The sequence below is a fragment of the Pan troglodytes genome, chromosome 2 (assembly GCF_028858775.2).
Source record: "Pan troglodytes isolate AG18354 chromosome 2, NHGRI_mPanTro3-v2.0_pri, whole genome shotgun sequence".
Classification (NCBI taxonomy): Eukaryota; Metazoa; Chordata; class Mammalia; order Primates; family Hominidae; genus Pan; species Pan troglodytes.
Window position 1 is genome coordinate 70,311,047 of NC_086015.1, and position 23,209 is coordinate 70,334,255.

The following is a 23,209-nucleotide window of genomic DNA, read 5'->3' on the forward strand; positions in this document are numbered from 1 at the left end:
AATTAGCCGGGCATGATGGCCCTTGCCCATAGTCCCAGTTACTCAGGAGGCTGAGGCGGGAAGATCGCTTGAGTGCAGAAGTTGGAGGCTGCAGTGGGCTGTGATCACTTCACTGCACTCCAGCCTGGGTAACAGAACAAGATCCTGTCTCTTAAGTTACTTACATTTGAACAGAAAAAGGAAATGGGACATTGAATTGGGATAAATAAGCAAACATCAGGGAAAATGTGGCCCCTTGCTTTTTAAATTCCTTTTTGTTATTTTGGTATACAACCTCCTCTGTGAGTTGAGACTCCAATACTGCTTCTTCACATTCGGGCCCCTTAATGCCCCTCTCCTCCCCTAATCATTTATCCGCCTTGTCAGAAATGATCATTAGACCTCTGTGGCAATGAAATTACTTATTTAGGTTGAGAAATTATGGAAATTTAGAAAATTTTCGGCAGATTCTTAAAAAAAAAAACTTTTGTAAACCCACATTATTTAAATTCATTGTATTAACTTCAAAATATTTAATAACGTGTGTATTATGATGTAGTTCGACTAGAAGTTGAGCTGTATATGATAGTGAGGAAACATAATGCTATTTGCAGGACGAACCAGCCTCAGTTTTCCCATTTACTATCTATGTGACCTCAGGCAAATCTCCTAGAACTTGCCCCTCACCTGTTTTTGTGGAGAATAATATACTTCTCAACATTGAATGAGATTATACGTGTAAAATCTCTAGCATAGTGCCTAGAGCATTGTAGGTAGTCAGTAAATCCCAACTAATATTGTCAATAGTAATAATTTATATTGTTTCCTGTACTATATTTTTATCCTACATTCCAGTCTAAAATTATGTGAATGTCATAATCAATACATAGTCTTCCTGTGAGTAATGTCTTCCAGCTAGAGTATTTTGTTTATTACAATTCTGTTGTCCCTCCAAATAGATGAGCAAATATGTAATTTCAAAATATTTCCACAATTTATGTATTTTTTACCAGTCACGTTGTGATTATTGTTGTTTTATGAGTTTAAGGTTGCACTCAAATGAATAATTTGTAAATAACGCTCTTTTTAGATTGGTCTCAATATTACATTTCTGAAGTTCTGTATTCAGACAATTCCTCATTTAGAAAAATCATTTCAAACTCATTTAAGCAAGTTGTTTCAGACATTGACATAGTTTGTTCATTCACTTGGATATTTTAAATCATTCCGGTAGAAATTGTGATTTGCGTGTGGAAGTAAAGTGTCTCATGAATGCTTATCTGTGTGTTACCAGGACAACTATATCCTATAGATCCAAACCCATGTGTTTTCATGCCCACACCAGAGTGTCCCATCCAGATCCCAGCTTTCCTACTCGCTGTTTAATCTATGAGTTACTTAACATCTTTGAGCCTCATCTTTAGACAATTTTTTTCTTAGAGATGGGATCTCACTGTGTTAACTAGGCTAGTCTCAAACTCTTGGCCTCAAGTGATCCTCCCATCCCGGCCTCCCAAAGTGCTAGAATTACAGGCGTGAGCCACAATGTTTTTGTCTATAAAATGACAAGATAATAGAAATTACATATACGTCGGAAGATTCTGGAGAGAATTACATGAGCTGATGTATGGAAAGTGCTTCACACCTGGAATGTGGGAAGTTCTGTATGTTCTATGGAAGTGTGTATTGTGGTTGCTGTTACAGTCATTCTTTACGTCATGCTTTGTGTTTGCCACTGAAGTTTCTCACTTTAAATGTTTTGGATCTTCTAGAGATTTTTTGTTTGCTTTAAGATATTTATTAGTATCCATGTCAAATACCAAATTATTTCTTTATGTGTTTTTTATAGGCTCATTATTCTGGCCAGGTGATAGTGGAAAGTTAGACTTATCTGTGGAGATTCTATTTTTAAATGTTGTCTTCAGCTATCTGAGTCTATTTTGATTGTGTTTTTTTCCCCCCCTGGCAACCAATTTTTTTTCCTCCCTAGATTATAACAGGCACCTCTGTGAAGCTTTCTCTGTCACCTCACTTCTCTCTTGTATAGTCCTCTTCTGCCCCCACCATACCTTCATCAAATATTAGACCTAGGGACTGTTACTTTTTCTTTTCTTGACTACAATACCTGACACCTAGTAAGTATTTGTTGAATTTATGACTTGCATAACATTTTTGATTTCTTATCACATTCACATCTTATTGTTATTTACTTTTGCTTATAAACTCAGCATTATTACCAGCATTTCAAGTCTATTTGGAGTAGCCTTCTACTCTTTGGAACATTTAAAGATATAAGTAGATTAACTGAAAGTGACCTTTAGTCATCAACAGAAATCTAGTTTATATTTTGCATTGCTTTTCTACTAAGTTGGTGAAGTAAATGTTGGTGTTAAAACTGGCATTAGCCTGATAAAATACACCCTTTGCCACCTTAAAAGTAAAGAAAAAGCGATTCCATTGTCTTGTTTCTTATTCTTTCTGCAGTGCTTCTAGGAGCTCTGGAAAAAATAATGCTTTCTATTAAAGCATACAGATGTATTTGCAAACATTAGAGCATTTTCTGAAAATATACCAGATACTCTGTTTAATGGCAATATTATCTTTAGAAACCTGTTTCTAATAAGTCTTTTCTTTTTTAGCTTATCTGCTTTCACAAGTAAGGTGATAAATACCTATTTGATAGCTGCACTCTCAGTGCAGTAAATTGAATTAATACACTTGCAGAGAATCATTCACGTTAGTATGGATAGAGGGAAATGTTGGTCCTCACACCACACGCTGTCACATATTTAATTTGTTAGATAGTTAACATAGTAGCTGTCTGACTTAAGAGAAGTTGTGAAAGTTGACAGAGTAAACAGGGTCTTGTACCTAATGAATTGCTATGGTATCTTCTTCATCCCCTCAGTGACCCTCCCAACCTTCCAGAGATAGTTGTCAGTGGAGAAGCATTCAGAGTAGGAAATTAAAATGAACTTTGCTGTTCTTCTTTTAGTTGCTGTGTATTTGATTATCCCTAAAAATGTCAGACCACTCTCAGAAAGTCATTATACTTTTCTAACCATTTAAATTAATATATTAAAGAGGTCTTTTTTGTTAATATTTGTGGTCACTATTGCAATGCATACCATTATTCTGAAGGTCCTACTCAATTCAGTAAGGCAAAAATGAAAATAAACAATAAAAGTTACCTTAATTGGAGAGGAAGAAGTACAACTGTCTTTATTCACAGATGATACGGTCATCTATGTCGAAAATTTGATGAGCTCTATAAAAAAAAAGCTATGAGGTTGGTAACTTTAGCAAGGCTGCAGAATACAAGATCAGTGTACAAAAATCAATTGTGTTGATAACCAGTTTCAGTTTCTACATATTAGCAATGAACAACCAGAGACTGAAATTTAAAAAACAGTGCGATTTGCAGTAGCATCAAAACATGTGAAATACTTAAGGATAAATTTGACAAAACCAGTGCAAGACCTGTATACTGAAAACTAAGACAGTGTGGAGAGAAACAAAAGATGGCCTTAGTCAAATGGAGAGGGATGCCATGCCTATGAGAAGAAAACCCCTCAACATTAACAACTGGTTCTCTCCAAAATAATCCATGGATTTGGTGCCTCCCAATCACAGTCTTAGCAGGTTATTTCGTAGGAATTGATAATCAGATTGCAAAATTCATATGGAAACGCAAAATATTTAGAATGGGTAGAAGGACTTTGAAAAAGAATTTGGAAGACAAATACTACCTGGTTTCAAGATTCATTATAAAGTTACAGTAGTGAAGAAAGTATGGAATTGATATCAAGATAGGCCTATAGATGAGAACAGAATAGAGAGTTCAGAAATAGACCCACACATATGTGGACAATTGATTTTTGACAAAAGCAAGAGGGCAGTTCATTGGAGAAATGATTATCTTTCCCAGTCACTGGAACAACTGAATATCCATATGTGAAAACAAAACCAAATAACTGCAATCTACATATTGTACCATATATAAAAATTAACTCAAAATGGATGATAGATACAAATGTAAAACCTGAAAGCATAAAATTTCTAGAAGAAAACACAGGATCAAAAAATCTTTGTGACTTTGAGTTAGGCAAAGATTTCTTAGATGTGACACCAAAAGCAAGATCTGTAAAAGAATAATTTGGACTTCATCAAAATTAAAAACTTCGGTTCTTTGAAAGACGCTGTTAAAAGAATGATGAAAGATGTTGTTAAAAGAATGAAAAGACAAGACTAGGAGAAAACATCTGTAAGTGAGCTATGTCTAGAATATGTAAAGAACTCTTAAAATGCAGTCATTGAGATACGGTAACCCAGTACAAATGTGCAACATATTTGAACAGACACTTCACCAAAGACAGTATGTTGTGGATGGCAGATAAGTACATGAAAAGCAACTCAACATCATTAGGGAAATACAAATTAAAACCACAAGGAAGGCACGGTGGCTCACACCTGTAATCCCAGCACTTTGAGAGGCTGAGGCGGGTGGATCGCTTGAGGTCAGGAGTTCGACACCAGCCTGGCCAACATGGTGAAACCCCGTCTCTACTAAAAATACAAAAATTAGCCGGGCGTGTTGGCGGGCGCCTGTAGTCGCAGCTACTCAGGAGGCTGAGGCAGGAGAATCACATGAACCCAGGAGTTGGAGGTTGCAGTGAGCCAAGATTGCACCACTGTACTCCAGCACTCCAGCCTGGGTGACAGAGCGAGTCTGTCTCAAAAAAAAAGAAGAAAGAAAGAAATACTGCAACACACTTGCTAGAATGATTAAAATTTTAAAGTGGTGATGATAACAAGTATTGGGAAAGATGTGGAGAAACCAGAACTCAAGGGAATGTAAAATGGTACAATCGCTTTGGAAAACAGTTTGGCAGTTCTTAAAAAGTTAAACGTATAACTCCCATGTGATCTAGTGATTTCACCGCTAGGTATTTCTCCAAGAGAAATGAAAACATGTATACATATAAAGACCTGTATACAAATGTTCATGGTGGCTTTATTTGTAATAGCCCCAAACTGGAAAAATCCCAAATGTCCATCAACAGGTAAATGCGTAAATCACGGTATATCCATACAACAGAATATTACTAATGAAGAAGAAGGCAACTGTTGATATCTGCATGACGTGGGTGAATCACGAAATAATTCTGAATAAAAGAAGTTGGATTTTTAAAATATGTGATTACAATGATATAACATTCTGGGAAAGGCATACTAATCTAGAATGACAGATCAGATTGCTTAGGGGATAGTGAGGAAGGACAGGAAGGAGGGGTTACATAGGGATACAAGAAAACTTGTGGGTCATGAGTCAGTTCACTATCTGAATTGTGGCGATGATGTTTTGTGTGCGTGCACACACACATATGTATTCTCTGAAAATTGTTTACTTTGAGCACTCTAATGTAGCTGTCACTCTCATTTCTTTGACTTATTTTAGAAAGCAGTTAAGTCTTTGGGAAAGTCACTTATGTCATCAGTAAAGAATGCCACCAAAATAGCTTCTCACTTAAGTTCCCATCCCCAGAGCTAACCCACAGGAGGTTCCGATAAATTCAAATATTTAATAACTTGTATTTTTCTTTCTCCTTAAACACAGGCCCTCTGGTCCTGGAGGCAGGATCATGTGGTGGATTCTTGGCAGTCAGCAGTCTGTGGAGCTTTTGCAGGTGCAAAGGATTATATTATACTGGGAAAGACCAAAGAGGGGGAAAAATGTGAAAATATTAACTATGCAAAAACAACATTCTTTAGACATTCCAGGTTGTTTAGATGAAGAGCGCTCCACTAGTTGTTTGAGAAAAGAACGTGTCTTAGAGGGAAAAAAAAAAAAAAACTGCTAAAAAGGTGTCTGCCTGAAAGACGACCAATTTGTTTTTGACAAATTTTTCTTTTTCTTTTTATCTTTATTAAAGCCTTCACTCAGGCCCTGGAATTATCTTAAAGATGATTTATAAAGTCCTCTGTGGGAAGAAACTTGCTGTGGGTGCAGGGCTCACCATGCAGCTGTCTGCCTTGGGCAGTGCTTAGGGGGTTTAAGCGATTTCTGCAGAAGGCAATGATTCACGGTTTGTGTGACATGTTTGACAGCACTGTAGATTAACTAGTGTCAGGAGAGCAGAGGCTCCTCCATAACTTACTGAAGGCTAAACTGTTCTGTGTAGGAAGTATGGAGATCTACACATCTGGGCATTTTCGAGACATTAAAGCAAGAGTGAGGTGACAATATGCAATACCGTGTTATCCATCACTAAGTCATATGAATTTTCCAGTGAGGCTTTAACGAGAACTCAAATGCTTTAAAGAGCTTAATAAGTGATATGTTTAAAAGCCTAAGAGAGAAGTATATTTTGTTGTTACAACGTTAAATTAGAATTATAGTTGAAATAAAATGGAAATTTGCCAGAAAAGGAAACTTTTAGTTGAGATGTGAAGCCAGTAGGCGAGGTTTAGGGTGTTAACTTTATTGGAAAATAATTATTTTGCAATTTGTTTAATGGTCATTTTTGTTGTTGTTGTCGTGATTGGGAAAACAAAATGTTCATTTTATAGGACTCTTTATTAATAGACTCATTTGACTTGTAGAATTGATAATCAGCAATAAGAATTTTGCCTGTAGACATGAAACCAATCCAGATTGATTATGATGATGATCGTTTCCACATGACACATAGTCATTAGCTGTGTTAAATAAGTAGGTGGTCTTGATTCATTTTCCAGAGGTCAGGAGTCATTATTCCCCAGTCCCTAAGAGAGATGTGCATTTTTGTAGACACTCTCCTGGGCCCTGGGGACAAAATGAGCGCATTATGGAAATGTAGTCATCCTGGATAAGTAAGGCTACTTTTTAAAGTTAGCAATACTATAAAACGTCCATGTGTTGAAATAAGAACATATTCTCTGGTCCTATTCCTTAAATACCCAATTCAAAGATTTGCTTGCAGAGACATTGTTACTATTAAGGAAATTTGCATTAATTACAGTTTCCTTTTCAGAATAATACTCTGTAATAGACACCAAGCACTTGTACTGTCAGAAGGAGTGAGAGAAGGGAACTTCCTATCAGACATCCTCTATCTATGTGGTAGGATCCTACCGTCCAGGCCCTTTCAGTTAAGGTGACTCACCTGGGGAGTGTGGCAGCACAGCCGGTGCTCCAGTGATGCTGGGGTGTGGAGAAAGGGAGCGAGGTGGCCATGGCTACACATCTAGCACAGGCTGAGCTGTGTGACTTACAGGATTCTGAAGTCTCTTTTTGCTCCCCAACTCAGGAATGAGACTTTGGGACCCTCCTGAGTGCCAGTTTCCTTACCTGTAATGTAGAAGCAACAATTCCTACCTTAGGGGATTACTTCAGGGCTTGAGATAATGTATGGTCAGTACTCTGTACTCTGCAAAACCGAGTCGATGTAAGGAATTACTACTATTTCAGTAAGAACAACTAACATCCAGAAAATGAAAACCTACTTTCACAGTAATTCACCTTCTTGATTGAGTGAAGGAATGTCATATCAATAAAGTTACTGTACACAACAGTCTCCTCTAATAGCTCGTAAATTTTAAAATGCCTCCAATATAAGCATCTTATTTTTTTCTGCTGAAGTTCTGATAAGTGAAGGAGTTTGTCCAAGGCCTGCAAAAAACCTGTTGTCAGTAGAACCACATATATTTAGCAAAAGATAAATATATTGCTTATTTATATCCCTTATTTTGAAATTTTATTTGGTACAACTGTTGATCCAGAGGAGGTTACTATTTTAAGGCATTTCTGAAGGATAAACATCACTTGAAAATATTCCCATTTGTGAAAAAGTGAGATTCGGTAAGAGTTGCAACATGGTGCCTTACAGAATATAGAGATGAAGGATATCTTGTGAAGTCCCTTTAAAATACACGCTGCACTTGCAGACTTTACCCTTACATGGCCGTAAAAGCAGTGATGAAACTTGCCCTCAAATCAGAAGTCAGATTTCTCATCCCCATGTGCTTTTCCAAGTTTAAATTGGCTAAATCATTGCAGATGAACCATTCTGTGTGCCATCCTTGGCACTCTTTCTTGTTCATGCTTGTTTTATAAACTACTTGGCGCAAATATCCAAAAATGTCCCGTGAGATTGGAGGTGTTGATGGCTTGTCATGCACAGAAATTCCCTTGGCTTCTGGTCAGGGGTGAAACTAGGGGGATCAAAGGACTTTGCAACTTCCTTGCTTCGAGTTAACTTCTAAACATAAACCATAATGCAGCCTAAGTAATTATGACATTTGCTACTATAGTGGTATTTGGTACTCTAGTATATTTTGATTCGTTTCTCATAATAAACACCTCTGTACATTCTCTAGGAGAGAAGAGGGTGGGGGAGAAAGAGGCAGGGAAAGAGACATTGATTGCGATCTCTCCATGGGTTTGAAATTCGAGAACAGGGTGAGGGATTATTTGGGTAACAAATGAGAAGGCCTGACACAATCTCTATTAAAATACAAACAAAAAACACTTTCCTTCTTGTTGATGGGGAAGTCTTCCACATCTGCACACTTCACTGGAGGTCACGCATAAGAGGGGTATGGTGGTGCTCTTCTCCCTTCCAGACTAATCAGGGGCAACGTAGGGTCTGGAGGAGCAATGAATGGCAGGAAGGTTGCCCAGGGGTGGGTTCGGGCACTTCCCCACTGCTGCCCCCACATTCTCAGCCGCTGCTTAGAGGTGACAGCTCCAGCCTTATTGTAGGAAGGTGGCTACTTTGTCTTTATGGGTGTTGGGGGAGGGGCAGTTAGGGAATCTGCATTTGTTCCCCAAGGAAATAGGAGATAATAGTTTTATCATAAAATTTTAGTTTCTCCTGAATCCTGTCCTCGAAAGCAGTTAGCCTAACATTCAGTACAAACCTAACTCCAGTGGAGACCATAGAAAACTGTTTCACAGATGCTTTGAACACAAAAGCAGCCTGTAATTGCTGTACCAAATAATTATTTCCTGTCTCATATGTTAGACTGTTCCTTGTATTTATTACCAGTAGCTTACAGTGCCCTTAAATAAAACATAGAAAATAACTACATTTTAACTGAAAGTCCTGGCCCCCAGCCCTTCCCCGTTATGACCATTATTCTATTCTATTATCTTCACAAGTCCTCCTTACAGCCTTACAAAAGCATTGTGAGGTCTGTGAATTAGAGAAATCTTTGATAGTTGAAGACAGGCAAATTGGTCTATTAGTAACACATAAAATACAGCTTCTCTCATGGTAGTAAAGTTAGGACCTATTGAAGCATACATGTTTCTGTCTGTAACTTTTCTTCATATTACTTTCATGAAACCTAAATCTCCAAGAGAATATTGGTAGGCATCCGCACTAAAGGAATGGTAAATCTTTGCTAATGGCCAAAATAAGTTTGATTTGCAGTAACTAAATTTATTAGATGTTCCTTATCAACCTTTAGGTCTTTTTAATTGGTTTAGGATCGTTTGTGAACATTTTCACATACGAAAGTGGGTTTAACAATTGGACAAATTTTAATTTGTCTTATATATCAAAGTCATTATGTAGTGGAACGAGCATTACTTTTGGAGTCATCATACATGTGACAGTCCCAGGTCCCGCACCAGCTGTGTGGCCTGGGCAAGTAAGTTGGTTGTAAAATGAGAATAGTAACACCTATGCAAATGAGATCAAATAATCAATGAAAGTGCCTAGTGCATTCCTGGCATGCCAGATACGAAGTAAGCACTGCAGATATTAGCTCCTACCTTTACCTTTCCCTGCCTTTTAGAGGATGAGTTGAAATTTTCAGTTTATAAAAACTATAGACCAGGGTACCGATTAAGCGTTTTCGAGTGCCTGCTGTGAGTGTGCTGGTCTAAAGATACGAAGAAAAAGCACTCATTAGCTCTGCCCACCAAGGAAAGAGTTAATTATTTTGTGATTACTGCTGTGAGCCAGATGCTGTTCCAGACATGTTGCGTAGGCCTATTTAATTCCTGTGTCATACTACTATCTGCATTTTACAGATCAGAAAACTGAGGCCACTAGGAGACCAGTGGGTAAGAGTCCCAGTTCCAGAGTCAGTACGGGCTTTAGATCCCGTCTCAGCTCTGCACTAAGTAAAATCTTCAAGTTTTTAGTCTCCATAAGCCTCAGTTTCCTCACCTGTAGCATGGGACTGTAAGAGTTCCTAGCTCATAAGGTACTTCAGCCACAGAATAAGTAATTACCTAAGGCTAGACAACTGGTAGAACTGGGATTTAAGCGTTGGTCTTTCCAACTCCAAAGAAGGGTTCTTTCAGGCTAGACCGTGCTGCTGGTAAGGGAAACAAAACCAAATCTGTTATTTTGGTGTATGGGAAGTTTGGGATAGTAAAGTTTGTTGCCTTTGTGTCTTGTGTCTTTTTTCCTTTTCTTCCTTTCTTGGGGGAGATAGATAGATAGATAGATAGACAGATAGATAGATAGACAGACAGACAGACAGACAGACAGACACAGACAGACACAGAGAGAGAGAGAGAGAGATAGTGATAGTGTTCATGGATCCTGTTATGTAACTAAAAGTATATTTACTTTTCCAGGGCAGAATATATGGTTAAAAGAGTAGGATTTCAAGACCAAGTCCACAAAAATTTAAAAGACACAAAGCTTAGCAAGTCTCTGAATTTCAGACAACCTCTGGATAGGAGATGAAGAGTTTTACATAGTCATAATTTGAAATGGCTAAACCAAAGGGGATTCAAATATTCATGTCAGTTGATAGTATTACCCCTAAGGTGTGTGACATTCAGGGGTAACCAGAAATGGACCATGAGGGCATAAATAGGTACACCTTTCAAAAAGTCAGTGTCATAATCAGTGTTACCATATGGAGGAGGCATGGTATAATCTTATTTCAGCCTCATAATTAGAAAGATATTTGGCAGAGATCAGATGACCTTCTTGTCCACAAGCCACAAAAGCGAGAAGGAAAGTAGTGCTATTTCTGGAGTATCCTTCACACACGGGTGTCCTGTTGCCCTTATAACACTGCCTCTTTACCCCTAGCTCATGGAAGCTGAATCTTTGTAACGCCTTTTAGGATTTTTATTATTTCTGTCTCTGTAGGGCCTCTTCGGATTTAGAATATATCTTTGTACTGCATTTTAAATGAAATATTGACACCATAAACTTGGTTTATGTTAAAACAGAAAGTCCTTCAAAAAGTCCAATCTGTGTACAGTTCAGCCATCATGACATTCAGATAACGCAAACATGAGAGAGAAGGTTAGGAAGGAAGCCATAATGTGGAATGTGTGCTGAAGCGAGACTCAGGCTAAGAAGGTGTAGAAGAGAGCTTAGAAAGGTAACTCTGACTAGCCTGCTATCAGGAGCCCGTGAAACACAAAAAGCTTTGCTCCTTTAATTCAAAGAATCCAGCCATGTATACCCAAAATCCCCACAATGTCACATGTGAGTCTGTCTGTCCATTTTGCTATATGCAAAACAGAAATGATAGACGCATTTTGGAGTCACTTTAAAGAACAGTGGTCCAGGCTGGGCGTGGTGGTTCATGCCTGTAATCCCAACACTTTGGGAGGCCGAGGCAGGAGGAGTGCTTGATGCAAGGAGTTCAAGACCAGGCTGGGCAACATAGCAAGACCCTGTCTCTATAGAAAATTTAAAAATTAGCCAAGCATGGTGGTGCGCAGCTGTAGTCCCAGCTACTCAGGAGGAGGCCAAGGTGGAGAGATCACTTGAGCCTAGGAGGGTGAGGCTGCAGTGAGTTATGATCACACCACTGCACTCCAGTCTTGGTGAGAGACAGTGAGACCCTGTCTTTTCAAAAAAACAAAACAAAACAAAATAAAAGACAGTGGCCCATAGAAAGTCATGAACCCTTTGAGAACCATTAGGAGCAGTGTGTCTCACATATTGAGAGTGGGCATCTGGCCATATACATGTATGTCATGTGTACACATTCATCATGTATGTAAACATACACACTCATTAGTTTGCTAGTTAATGGAAGAGCAAGATAAATTGTGGAGCCTTGTATTTTTCACCTGAGTGGGTAGAGCATTTTCTTCTCTCATGCAGCTCTGTATCGCTGCAAAAGAAATGAAGCGTGTGGATAAAGATTGTGCATGTGTGCATCCTGTTCTTGAATCAGCCAGGTGTACATAATGACGAAGTGATTTGGGCCGAGTCCGGAATTCTAAAAATTACAAAATTATACAGTAAACAGGATCTCACTTGGGTGTTGGGTATTATTTGTACAGGTGGATTTGCCGCTGCAGTCACCACCCCTCTAGACGTGGCAAAGACAAGAATTATGCTGGCAAAGGTAAGTGGTGAAATAATGTAATGGAGATACTTCAGATGCTCCTGTCTGTTAGCACTAGGACTACAGGTGTATAAAGTGAACACAAATGGCTACCATTTACCTGTAATAGCATCTTATGCTGCCTGTGCAACCTCTAACAAAACTGCCATTGATGGAACAATGTCCCCAGTGTCTACATAATATTGTACCATTTCATAGTCATTTTCACCTATGTTATGTAAGCACATAGGGCTGGTAGAGCCACTGCCTGGCAGTACTATCTTCAAATAAACTCTGTTTTTACTGGTGACAAACCTAAGGCTCAGAGAGGTTGACGAGCCTCCTGCTATGTGGCAGGTAAGTGACAGGCTTTGAACCTAGGGTCATGGTTGGCCTTAACTGGATGGGTTAAGACAGTTGTCAGAAATGTTTAAGAGAAAACATTTGTTTAAGAGAAAAATTGTTTTAAAAAACCCTGCTAGATAGAGAGTTGAAAGAATGCCATACGTATAACATACCTGAACTGAACCAAAACAAAAAAGTCCTATCTTTGTGGAAAAGTAGAACAAATAATGGGCCAAATTTTAGTATGGAGGTGGCAGGATCCAACCTAAGAATGTTAATCACGTTTTAAATGGAACATTTAAACGGCACTCTATTAAATATGCTTATTAGCTGCTTAGGCAAGTTTCATAGTTGTACCATTTACACTAATGATTCCCCACCCTCCTCACATTGCTTCATAGTGCTTCTGTCTTTCTGCTGTTAAATAGTTCATCAGTCATCTCGTGAGCTCTGATAAGCAGCCACCCGTGTGGCGTGGGCCACATCCCTGCTTGCCTGCATATCTGAGTGTAAGCACTTCTGGGCGAGCGAGCCAGGTCCTGATTGCCAAGAAACTCCCTGGTATCTGACACTGTGTTCTAGATGAGGGTGATGGGGAGCTGTGTGTCTGAGGATATCTGAGAGGCAAGTGTGTGATTGGGAGCTTCAGAAGATAACGGGTTTCTCTTTGTCTGTTCACACAGGCTGGCTCCAGCACTGCTGATGGGAATGTGCTCTCTGCCCTGCATGGGGTCTGGCGGTCACAGGGGCTGGCAGGGTAAGACGAGGAATGCCCTCCTTCCTTTCTTCCTCTCCACCACTCCTCCTCCTTTAGCCTAACTTTGGATGAACACCTCTCCTTCCCTTCTGCTTATGTTCTGCTTTGAGTTTCTATTTATTGTGCAAAATATTATAGTTGATGTTGTATATATGAGATAACATAGCAAATCAAATTGACGGATTATTCCAGCCAGGCAGTTCTCAGCCTTGCCCATCTTGATGTTAGATGAAATTCACATGTGTGGCTCTCACCAGGGTCTGGGCTGCAGCAGTGATAAAATGGGCTTTTCAGAGGTTACACAGTGCAGAAATACAAGGGAGTGAAGGGAACATTGTTAGAAGAAAGCATTTGTGGTTTTGATGCTTTTAACTATTATTAGTAACAAATTACTTTGAACATACCATAGTGCAGGTGGGATGACTCCACTATTAGAATCAATTGAGAACCATTGTGCTACAGAAGTGCCTCAGACTTCTAGCTTCATGTCCTAAAAGCTCTCTCTGCAAGATTAAAACATTGCTTTGACACCATAAACTTGTGAAGCCGCCTGAATGTTGAGATCTTACAGGCATGTGAAATTATGATTTTCTCTTAGGGACCATATACCAGGGATTTTCTTGCAAGAGCAAAGCAGTGGCCTCCCTTTGCAGAGGGTCGGCAGCTGCCTGGACTTCAGGCGTCTCAGCTGGCAGTGCCACCTCCTCATCCTGATGCCGAGTTGGATCACTTATGTGATTGTAGCTTTTGTGTACCTTTGGCAGTTTTAATCTCAGCTATTTGATGATCTGGAGGACATGAAGTAGGTGAGTCAGGACCCAGTTAAGGTTTTTATAGGAGAGCAGCACATCCTAGATTGAAATTTTCCAGTTGGAAGTTTGAAAAGTAGGTGATATTGGATGGTTTTGTTGAATGTGACAACTCTGAGGGATTGACATTGGGGGTGTGAAGGGTGTCACGGTTTTGAAACAAGAACTGGGGCAAAGCCAGAGGAATAATTGGCTGTTGACGTCTAGTGAGAGCGTGGGAAGGGCCTAGTGGGGGGCATGTGTGCTGGGAGCCTGCCACTTAGGGCTGCCATATCGTGAGGGGTGCTTCTATCTGTGGCACATTAATTCTGCTGCCAGTTCCACAGCAAACAAAGGAATGGTGTGAGAAAAAATGAGTCCTGAAGCTACTTAGCCAGTAGCAGGTAAAAGGTCCTTAGGGGCCAGGTGCGGGGCTCACACCTGTAATCCCAGCACTTTGGGAGGCTGAAGCAGGAGGGTAGCTCGAAGTTAGGAGTTTGAGACCAGCCTGGGCAATATGGCAAGACTCTGTCTCTAAAAAATAAATAAATAAATTAGCCTGGTGTGGTCGCACGCACCTGTAGTCGCAGCTACTCAGGAGGCTGAGCAATCGCTTGAGCCCGGGAAGTCGAGGTTATAGTGAGTTACAACTGTGCCACTGCTCTCCAGCCTGGGTGACAGAGCAAGACCCTGTCTCAAAAAACAACAACAAAAAAGTTCTTCTGTGTTTCAAATAGCAATTGGGCTACATACATGGAGAAGTCACATTCAGTGGCTTTTTTAGACTGTAAAACCAAACTGCCAAATTTCACTGTCTTACCGATTTCAGTGTAGTTCATGTTTGATTCTGTGGCAACTGTTGGGCAAACCACTTCAATTGACCTTAGCTTTGTGGAGCTGTGCAGAGCTGCAGCCCCTCAGCCTTTTCTGGAGACAGTGGTGGCAGGTGGGGATGGCATGATCGACTGGCAACCCCATGGCCCCAAAAGCTGGTAGGAGTTATGTTGAGTAGATGATTGAAGATAGTCTTCCCTGTCCTGGTTGTGGCATGTCTTATACTTGACGTTATAATACTAAGCAGTGCCAGAAATACAGGCAGAGGAGGGGTGTCTTCCTCAGGACAAGGGCCTGTCTCTGTCCCCATTGTCAGCTCTGTAAAGGTCATGTGGAATTTTTTTTGCTTATCTATCTTCGGAAAGTCTCAGAAGTCATGGGCTCTAGTCAGTCTGTACAGTGTAGTCCTTAAGAGCATTACAGACAGCAGCGGTCGTCACTTAAGGGAGTTTTGATTAGCCACTTATTAATGATTAAAGACAATAAATAATTTGACTAAAAAACAGTCACAGAAAAACCTGGGTGGCTGTTGTGAACAGAGGTCCCAGGCACCCTCAGCCTGAAGGTATCTCTGCCGGCTTCCTCTGTGCTCCAAGCACACAGCGCTGCTGCCACCTCCTGTCTCCTCCCCGGGGCGTGCACTAAGTTTACCAGGTACTACTTGGGTTTTCCAGCAGACACCATCTCCTCACCTTAGGATGGAATGGTGCTGCCCTCTCGGGGTCAAGTCAAGTGGCGACCACTTTTATCTTTCCGTGTGGTCCACGCAGGTGAAGACCTTGTTCTGGCACATATGGGAGTACACATATAAACAAATATATTACTAAACAAACACCGCGTGTTCATTCAGCCCAGTAGGCAAAGGCAGATGGGGAGCCTGCCCACCCCGGATGGCCCCTTTCTGGTTTTCTTCACTCATCAGCTGGCTTTCTGTTTTTGTTGACTGTGCCCTTTATGTAGTAGCTGCCACTGCCGCGAGCATCCCTTTCTGTCTGGCATTGTAAGTGCTTACGATTGCTCTCATTTAATCTGTGGGCACTAGAACACGCTCCTGCTCAACTCAAAAGTCTTCACCTGCGAGACTGGCTGGGGCCCTCACTGTACAAATTACTCCACGTTAAGGCCGTAATTACGTTAATAGATTCAGTGGTCATCTGTTGAAACCATAAACTGCTTCCATCTGCGTCTTGCCAGGAGCAGCTGAGCTTGTGAGTGGCAGAAGCTGAAGAAGACACTGGCGTTTAGAAATAAGTCAGTCAGTAAAGGTGGGAGAACTTTGTGGCCAGAGTGGTCTCCCACAGCTCGGCATCTGCTGGCCGCCTGTCTAGCACTCTTTCCTTCGTAAGGTAGGAGCAGGGAGGCTCATCTGTTTTTCAGGCAGGAAGGACATAGTGGTAATTTATAAGTTTCTGTCCTCACCACCCACCCTTTGCATGATGCTGATTTTTTTTTTTTTTTAAGCAAGTGTAGTTTGGTTTTCAATACAATTTTCATGGTTATTTTTGGACAAGTAATAGTGGTCCTTAATTTTATGTGCAGTATTGTAATGATTTAAACCCATAGCTAGCTAACTAAAAAGGGCCACAAAACTCTTCTTAAGTGTCTCATTTTCCTTAGAAGTGCCAAGTGCTGCAAACAGAGGGAGGCTGCTCGGCCTCCCCCAACAGCTCAAAGGTGTTGGGAGAAAGGATGCAGTCAGGTTCTGGGAGTAGCCTGCAGGGACCGTCTTCCTGCCATGTTTCTCTCCAGGCCACCAGCTTGCTTGTCATGGAGGCTTTTCCTATATCTTAAAGGATGCATAGCTACTGTTAGCATACTTGGCCATTTTCAGTTTTCTTCCATAGATCTGACCAGAAGTCTTTTCACTGGCATATGCACTAGTTTTGCCTTCATTAACTCTTTCTGCTTACAGAAGTAATACAGGCATATTTTGTTTAATTGCACTTCTCAGTGCACTTTTTTTCCAAATTGAAGGTTTGTGGCAACCCTGCGTTGAGCGAGTCTTGCAGAGCCCTTTTCCAATAGCACATGATGACTTTGTGTCTGTGTCACATTTTGGTAATTTTCACCTGTCAAATATTTTCATTATCACATCTGCTGTGGTGATCTGTGATCAGCCGTCTTTGATGTTACTGTAATTGTTTTGGGGCATCACACACTGTGTCCACCGAAGACGGCAAACTTAATCGACAAATGTGGTGTGGGTTCGGGCTGTGTCTCCAACCAGCCATTCCCTCTCTCTCTCCCTTAGGCCTCTATTCTGTGAGACACAATATTGCAGTTAGGCCAATTAATAATCCTCCAGTGGCCTCTAAGTGTTCAAGTGAAAGGAAGAATCACACCTTTCTCATTTTAAATAAAAAACTTGGGCCGGGCATGGTGGCTCACACCTGTAATCCCAGCATTTTGGGGGGCCAAGGTGGCAGATGGCTTGAGCCCAAGAGTTCAAGATCAGCCTAGGCAACATGCCAAACCCTGTCTACAAAAAAATACAAAAATTAGCTGGCCATGTTGGTGTGTGCCTGTAGTCCCAGCTACTTGGGAAGCTGAGGTGGGAGGGTCACCTGAGCTCAGCAGGTAGAGGTTGCTGTGGGCCACGATCGTGCCACTGCACTCCAGCTTGCAAGACCCTATCTCAAAAAAAATAAATTAATTAATTAAAAATAAAAGCTGGAAATGATTAAATTTAGTGAGGAAGGCATGTGGAAAGCTGAGATAGGCCAGAATCTAGGCCTCTTGTGACAGTTAACCAAGTTGTAAATGCAAAGGAAAAGTTCTTGAAGGAAATGAAAAGTGCTGTCCAGTGAATACACAAATGATAAGTGTAACAGCCTCATTGCACATACGAAGAAAGTTTGGTCTGGATAGAAGATCAGACCAGCCACAACATCCCCTTAAGCCAAAACCTAATCCAGAGCAAGGCATTAACTCTCTTCCCTGAAGGCTGAGAGAGGTGAGGAAGCTGCAGGGTTTGAAGTTAGGAGAGGTTGATTCATGAAGTTTAAGGAAAGAAGTCATCTCTGTAACACAGAAGTGTAAGGTGAAGTGGCAAGTGCTGATGGAGAAGCTGCAGCAAGTTACCCAGATCTAGCTAAGATCATCGATGAAGGCACTAACACTAAACAACAGATTTTCAGGGTAGATGAAACAGCCTTCGATTAGAAGAAGATGCCATCTAGGACTTTCCTAGCTAGAGAGGAGACATCAATGCCTGGCCTCAAAGCTTCAAAGGACTGGCTGACTCTCTTGTTAGGGGCTAATGCAGCTGGTATCTTTAAGTTGAAGCCAGTGCTCATTGACTCTTCTGAAAATCCTAGAGCCTTTAAGAATGGTGCTAAATCGACTCTGCCTCTGCTGTAGGAATGGAACAACAAAGCCTGAGCGACAGCACATCTGTTTACAGCATGCTTTCTTGAATATTTTAAGCCCACTGCTGGGACCTAGTGCTCAGAGGAAAAGATTCCTTTTAAAATATTTCCGCTCATTGACAGTGTACCTGGTCACCCTGGAGTTCTGCTGGAGATGAATGTTGTTCTCATGCCTGCTATCAACATCCATTCCTTAGCCTGTGGATCAAGGAGTTACTTTAACTTTCAGGTTTTATTAAATTTCATAAGGCTACAGCTGCATCAACAGTGATTCCTTTGCTAGATGTGGGCAAAGTAAATTGGAAGCCTTCTAGAAAGGAGTCACCATTCTAGATACCAGTAAGAACATTAGTGGCTTCATAGGAGGTCAAAATATTGACCATGCTGGGACTTTGGAAGAAGTTGATTCCAATCCTCATGGCTGACTAGTGGAGGGAAACACATACTAGATGTACTGGAAATAGCAAGACCACCGTATTCAGAAGTGGAGCCTGAAGATGTGAAGAATTGCCACAATCTCATGATCAAACTTGAACGGATGAGGAGTTGGTTCTTATGGGTGAGCAAAGAAAGTGATCTATTGAGATGAATCTACTCCTGGTGAAGATACGGTGAACACTGTTGAAATTACAATAAAGGATTTAGAATCTTTCATCAATTTAGTTGAGAAAACAGTGGCAGAGTTTGAGACGGTTGACTCCAATTTTGAAAGAGGTTCTACTGTGGGCAAAATGTATTGTGTGCTACAGAGAAATCTTTCATGAAAAGAAGAGTCCATCAATGCAACAATTACTATTTTTAGAAATTTCCACAGCCACTCCAACCTTCAGCAGCCACTACCCTGGTCAGTTAGCAGCCATCATTCAAAGCAAGACCCTCTATCAGCCAGAAGATTACAATTTACTGCAGGCTCAGATGCTCATGAGCATTTTTTAGCAATAAAGCATTTTAAAATTAAGGTATGTACAATTTTTAGACATAATTGCTACTGCATACTTAATAGACTATAGTAGAAACATAACTTTTCTGTGCCCTGGGAAACCAAGAAATTTGAATGGCTTGCTTTATTGCAATATTCACTATTATGGTGGCCAAACTTGGCCTGGGACCAAACTTGAAACATCTCTGAGTCATGCCTGTACTCTTGGTCAAAAGGTTCAAAGGTTATGGAAGCGTGGGCCAGGAATGTGTCCTGTAATCCACAGGCAGCAGGCATTCAGTTTAGGATTTAAGACACATCCGTGGCTTGCCTTTTAGATATGGAATCATAGCCCTTGGACTTAGTTTTTTAAACCTGTTTTGTAATTTTTTTATGTTGGCATCTGTAGATTTCCTCATCTTTATCAGCTACATAATCATCCACTGTATGTTTATACTGTGCCATAACTTATATCACCATCAGCATTGCCACAATGAAAATTTTTGAACAAATATCTGAGTAGGTATGGGGAGGGGGGGCAGTTTTAAAGAATGAATCCCCAATTTGTATCCTCGTGGCATTGTAGTTTTACTTTGCATTGCTCTGATTATTCTACATTGCACCTTGGCTGGTTAGCAGCCTTCTGTGATACCAAGGGGACTGTGCAGGTGGAGGCATGCTGCCCCCTTCACAGCCACAGCCCATTTGCCTTTCATGCCTTTAGACAGAAAAGGAACACAGGGAATCCATGGAGGTTCAACTCGTTGTCGTGACGTCATGTTTTGGGGTCTCGAAGGACAAAATGCAACTGAGTCAGTGGGTGGAGCGGCAGCATTGCCCAAAAATCTCTTCACTGAGCAACCCCTGGAGATCACTTTAGAGGTGTGGGCTGGAAGTGCCTTCCAGCCTTACCTAGGATTCAGCTCTTTAACGCCTTTTTAAAAAAAATCAATTTCATGTTTCAAAGGGAAAAATGGCATGAAAGTTTTAGAACTACTGTTGGGACACAGCTATTACTTGCCTTATTTGGGAGTGTGCACAAGCTGTTTGGTAGTTAGCCACTAATGAGCATGGTGTATTGAGCTGAGCAAGCTGTGGGTATTGGAATTTAACCTTTTTTTAAATACGCACAACATTAAAAATCCTGTTTTTTCCCCTAGATTATTTGCAGGTGTCTTCCCTCGAATGGCAGCCATCAGTCTGGGAGGTTTCATCTTTCTGGGGGCTTATGACCGAACGCACAGCTTGCTGTTGGAAGTTGGCAGAAAGAGTCCTTGAAGCAGAGAGAGCCTCACCTCCACTTCTGTCAAGAGAGGGGCCTGCCGTGTAAACCCTCTTCCGCTGAGCAGCTGTCTGAACTATAGGCCCCAGTGCTGAAGACCAGTTCTGCTAAGATACCGGCATGGAGATTGTGCCATCCGTGGTATAGGCTGGCTGGTACGAAGTCATTGGCCTGTATGCCAGAGAGCTAAGAGAAGAAAACGGGGTCTGTGGCGGTACTCTGAACAATTTCCTCAGAACCTCTTAATAAATAAGTTTGGTAATGCTGAGGCCAGGCCTTTTAGAGCTTTCATTTGATCTGTATCTGATCTTTCATTTCCTGCCACCTGATGGTGGATTCAGCAGAAGGCAAGATGGTTATAATTCTAAAAGAATAGCTTGTTTGTTTGGGAAAAGGAGACTTGGGGAAGAGTTGTGTATGTGGGTGTTTCTCCCCCTAGTTAATTCCTGTTGTGTAAGGGTAGGCTTTGTTGAAAAAGAATGAACTACAGGTGCATAGCAAGTACTCTTTCTGGGTAACTAGGCTGCTGGTTTTAATTACCCTCAGATTTCACCCATAAAAACACACAATTGTATTATTTTACAGAGATGTGTCCAGCGCCCCCTGTGGTGTGTGAGAGAAAGCAGCTGCAACTCAAGTGACTAGGTGGGCCCAGCTGGCTTCGTGCAGGAGGGCACGGTGGGTGAGCCATTCTCATGTCAGGCTGAAAGGAGGGCCTGGGCCAGCTTTGAAAAGGCAGGATGAAATGGAAAGGTCACCACACTTTGGCATTTTAGAGCTTGACTAACAAGCTCCAGGTGTAGAAAAATTCAAAACAAAATGTCAGGAATCTAGCAGTGTTGTCTGCCCTGGAGCGAGCAAACAAACAGTATATGATTTTGCTTCGCCTATTTTTTTTTCTTTTTTGGGGGAAGATAATTAATTAAAGGCAGAATGACTGCGTTTGTAAAAGAAGGACCACCAACTATACTGACATTTATAAATGAACCTTTATTAAAGACACTTCAATGCCATTTGTTAGACACTTCAATATTTTACATGGTTTTCAATGTACACTGTACCAAAATTTCTATAAATAAATAACTTTGTACATAAAAGTAATACTTCCTCTTTCACATTGCCTCTCAGAAGCAGCAAATTCACATATTTTGTGGAAGTAAGATTAGTCAGTTAACTGTCAACAACAAAATTCTAAATGTGCTTACCTTTTGAACAGTGATGACACCTGACAGTAATTGTTAACTATTTTCTCAGTAACTCCCTTCAGCTTTTGGCCAAAGGAACATTTTAAAGGACCTTGTTTCTATTTAAGTTTTACTAAATGACACATTGGCACTCATAAGATGGTTAGCTACCAGTCTCAAAAGTGCAAATATACCCAGAACCCAGGTCAAGGGCTGTCTTTTCCAGTCCCAGCTCAGTTTCATCTGTGCGAAGGAATGGCATGGACAGGCCTGCTCTGGGTCCTTAGTAGAAATAAGGTAGCCCTGAAAAGTAAGAACTTCCTCCTTTCTGTCCCCTAAGGCCAATGTAATACTCATTATATTGGCAGAACGAAAACATCAGTATAGAAAAATCCACAGGTACCAACACCAGCAGCCTTTAAAGTCTCAAATAGCAATCGAATGATACTGAGAAGGCCACATTTGCTTTTATCATAAAATAAGAGAAGGAGGAAAGGCAGTGTTTAACTGTTCTGACCTTTTGCTTGTGATGGATTAACAACCCTCATTCTACGCCTTAAAGACAGACAGGACTTAAACCTAAAAGGAAAAGCCATTCACTGCAAGTGTGGATGGCACTTGCACCCCTGGCTCTACAGGGAAGCCTGTTGCAGGGGCATCCACACATGAGCAGTGCTCACCTGAAGCTCCTTCCGGTGCATGTGTAGTCCGACCACACAGCAGCCTAGGGGTCTATGAAGTGCAATATAAATCCAAGGCCTTCCATCCTTCCCACCCCGCACCAAAAACTCCTGTGAACAAATGTGGTTGTAGCCTCTATAAATTCCAGCCATGCGTTAAGGCACCAGAACTATTTCCCCACCCCCCTCCAAAATTAAACAGCAACCTGATATGAAAAATAATATTGTCAAAATTGTATAATTTTTTGTTAACCATGCACTAAAGATTAAAATAGCCTCTGTAAAAGATATATATGAAATCTCTGAAAACTCTTATGTACAATGATATCAAATACTTTTTTTTGCCTTTTGTACACAAATCCCCTCTTGCGTTTCTGTGCTTCAGATGCAAGTCCTGTGAGCGACTGATACTCCACATGGGAGTTAAAACTATGTACAGATGAGTGACGCTTGAACCCAAGCTTCCTCACAGCCTCTCCTACCTCTCTTTCCCGTAGAGATTGGTATGACAAGAACTGAGGTAGACAAAACCTAGCTTTTTGGTGCCAACAGCAGTGGCACCCTCTGTTTCCCAGGGAGCTGTCCTGTCAGTGGCGTGGACTCGGGACTGGCGTCACATGCTTTGGGGAGGTGGCCATTGGAAACAAGCAAGTACTGGGCTTCCGCGTGCTCTGGACTGCCTGAAGTTAATGAAGATGCAGGCTGTAGCTCTGTGGAGTCCGGGTCATACAACCTTGCTAAAGTCCAGGAAGAATCCCCTACAAGGAAAGAAA

At 41.1% G+C, this 23,209-nt stretch overlaps 2 protein-coding genes across 15 annotated transcripts in view; one reads left to right on the forward strand and one right to left on the reverse strand.

Annotated features, from left to right (window-relative positions):
* SLC25A26 (solute carrier family 25 member 26) overlaps window positions 1-21,673 on the forward strand; it is a 189,934-nt gene extending 168,261 nt beyond the window's left edge. For 6 of the 9 annotated variants that reach the window (XM_054680770.1, XM_054680771.1, XM_009445818.5 and 3 more), the window contains 4 exons: window positions 5,597-5,666; window positions 12,236-12,300; window positions 13,308-13,381; window positions 20,451-20,840. In XM_054680770.1, the coding sequence (XP_054536745.1) occupies window positions 5,597-5,666; window positions 12,236-12,300; window positions 13,308-13,381; window positions 20,451-20,568 (327 nt within the window). In that variant the 3' untranslated portion in view covers window positions 20,569-20,840. Of the gene's footprint in view, window positions 1-5,596; window positions 5,667-12,235; window positions 12,301-13,307; window positions 13,382-20,450; window positions 20,841-21,157 lie in introns of those variants that run through there. The other 3 variants (XR_010155635.1, XR_010155636.1, XR_010155637.1) reach the window with 1 other exon arrangement.
* LRIG1 (leucine rich repeats and immunoglobulin like domains 1) overlaps window positions 21,543-23,209 on the reverse strand; it is a 122,041-nt gene continuing 120,374 nt past the window's right edge. For all 6 annotated transcript variants that reach the window (XM_063806893.1, XM_016941464.4, XM_054680765.2 and 3 more), the window contains one exon: window positions 21,543-23,194. In XM_063806893.1, the coding sequence (XP_063662963.1) occupies window positions 22,968-23,194 (227 nt within the window). In that variant the 3' untranslated portion in view covers window positions 21,543-22,967. The remainder of the gene's footprint in view (window positions 23,195-23,209) is intronic.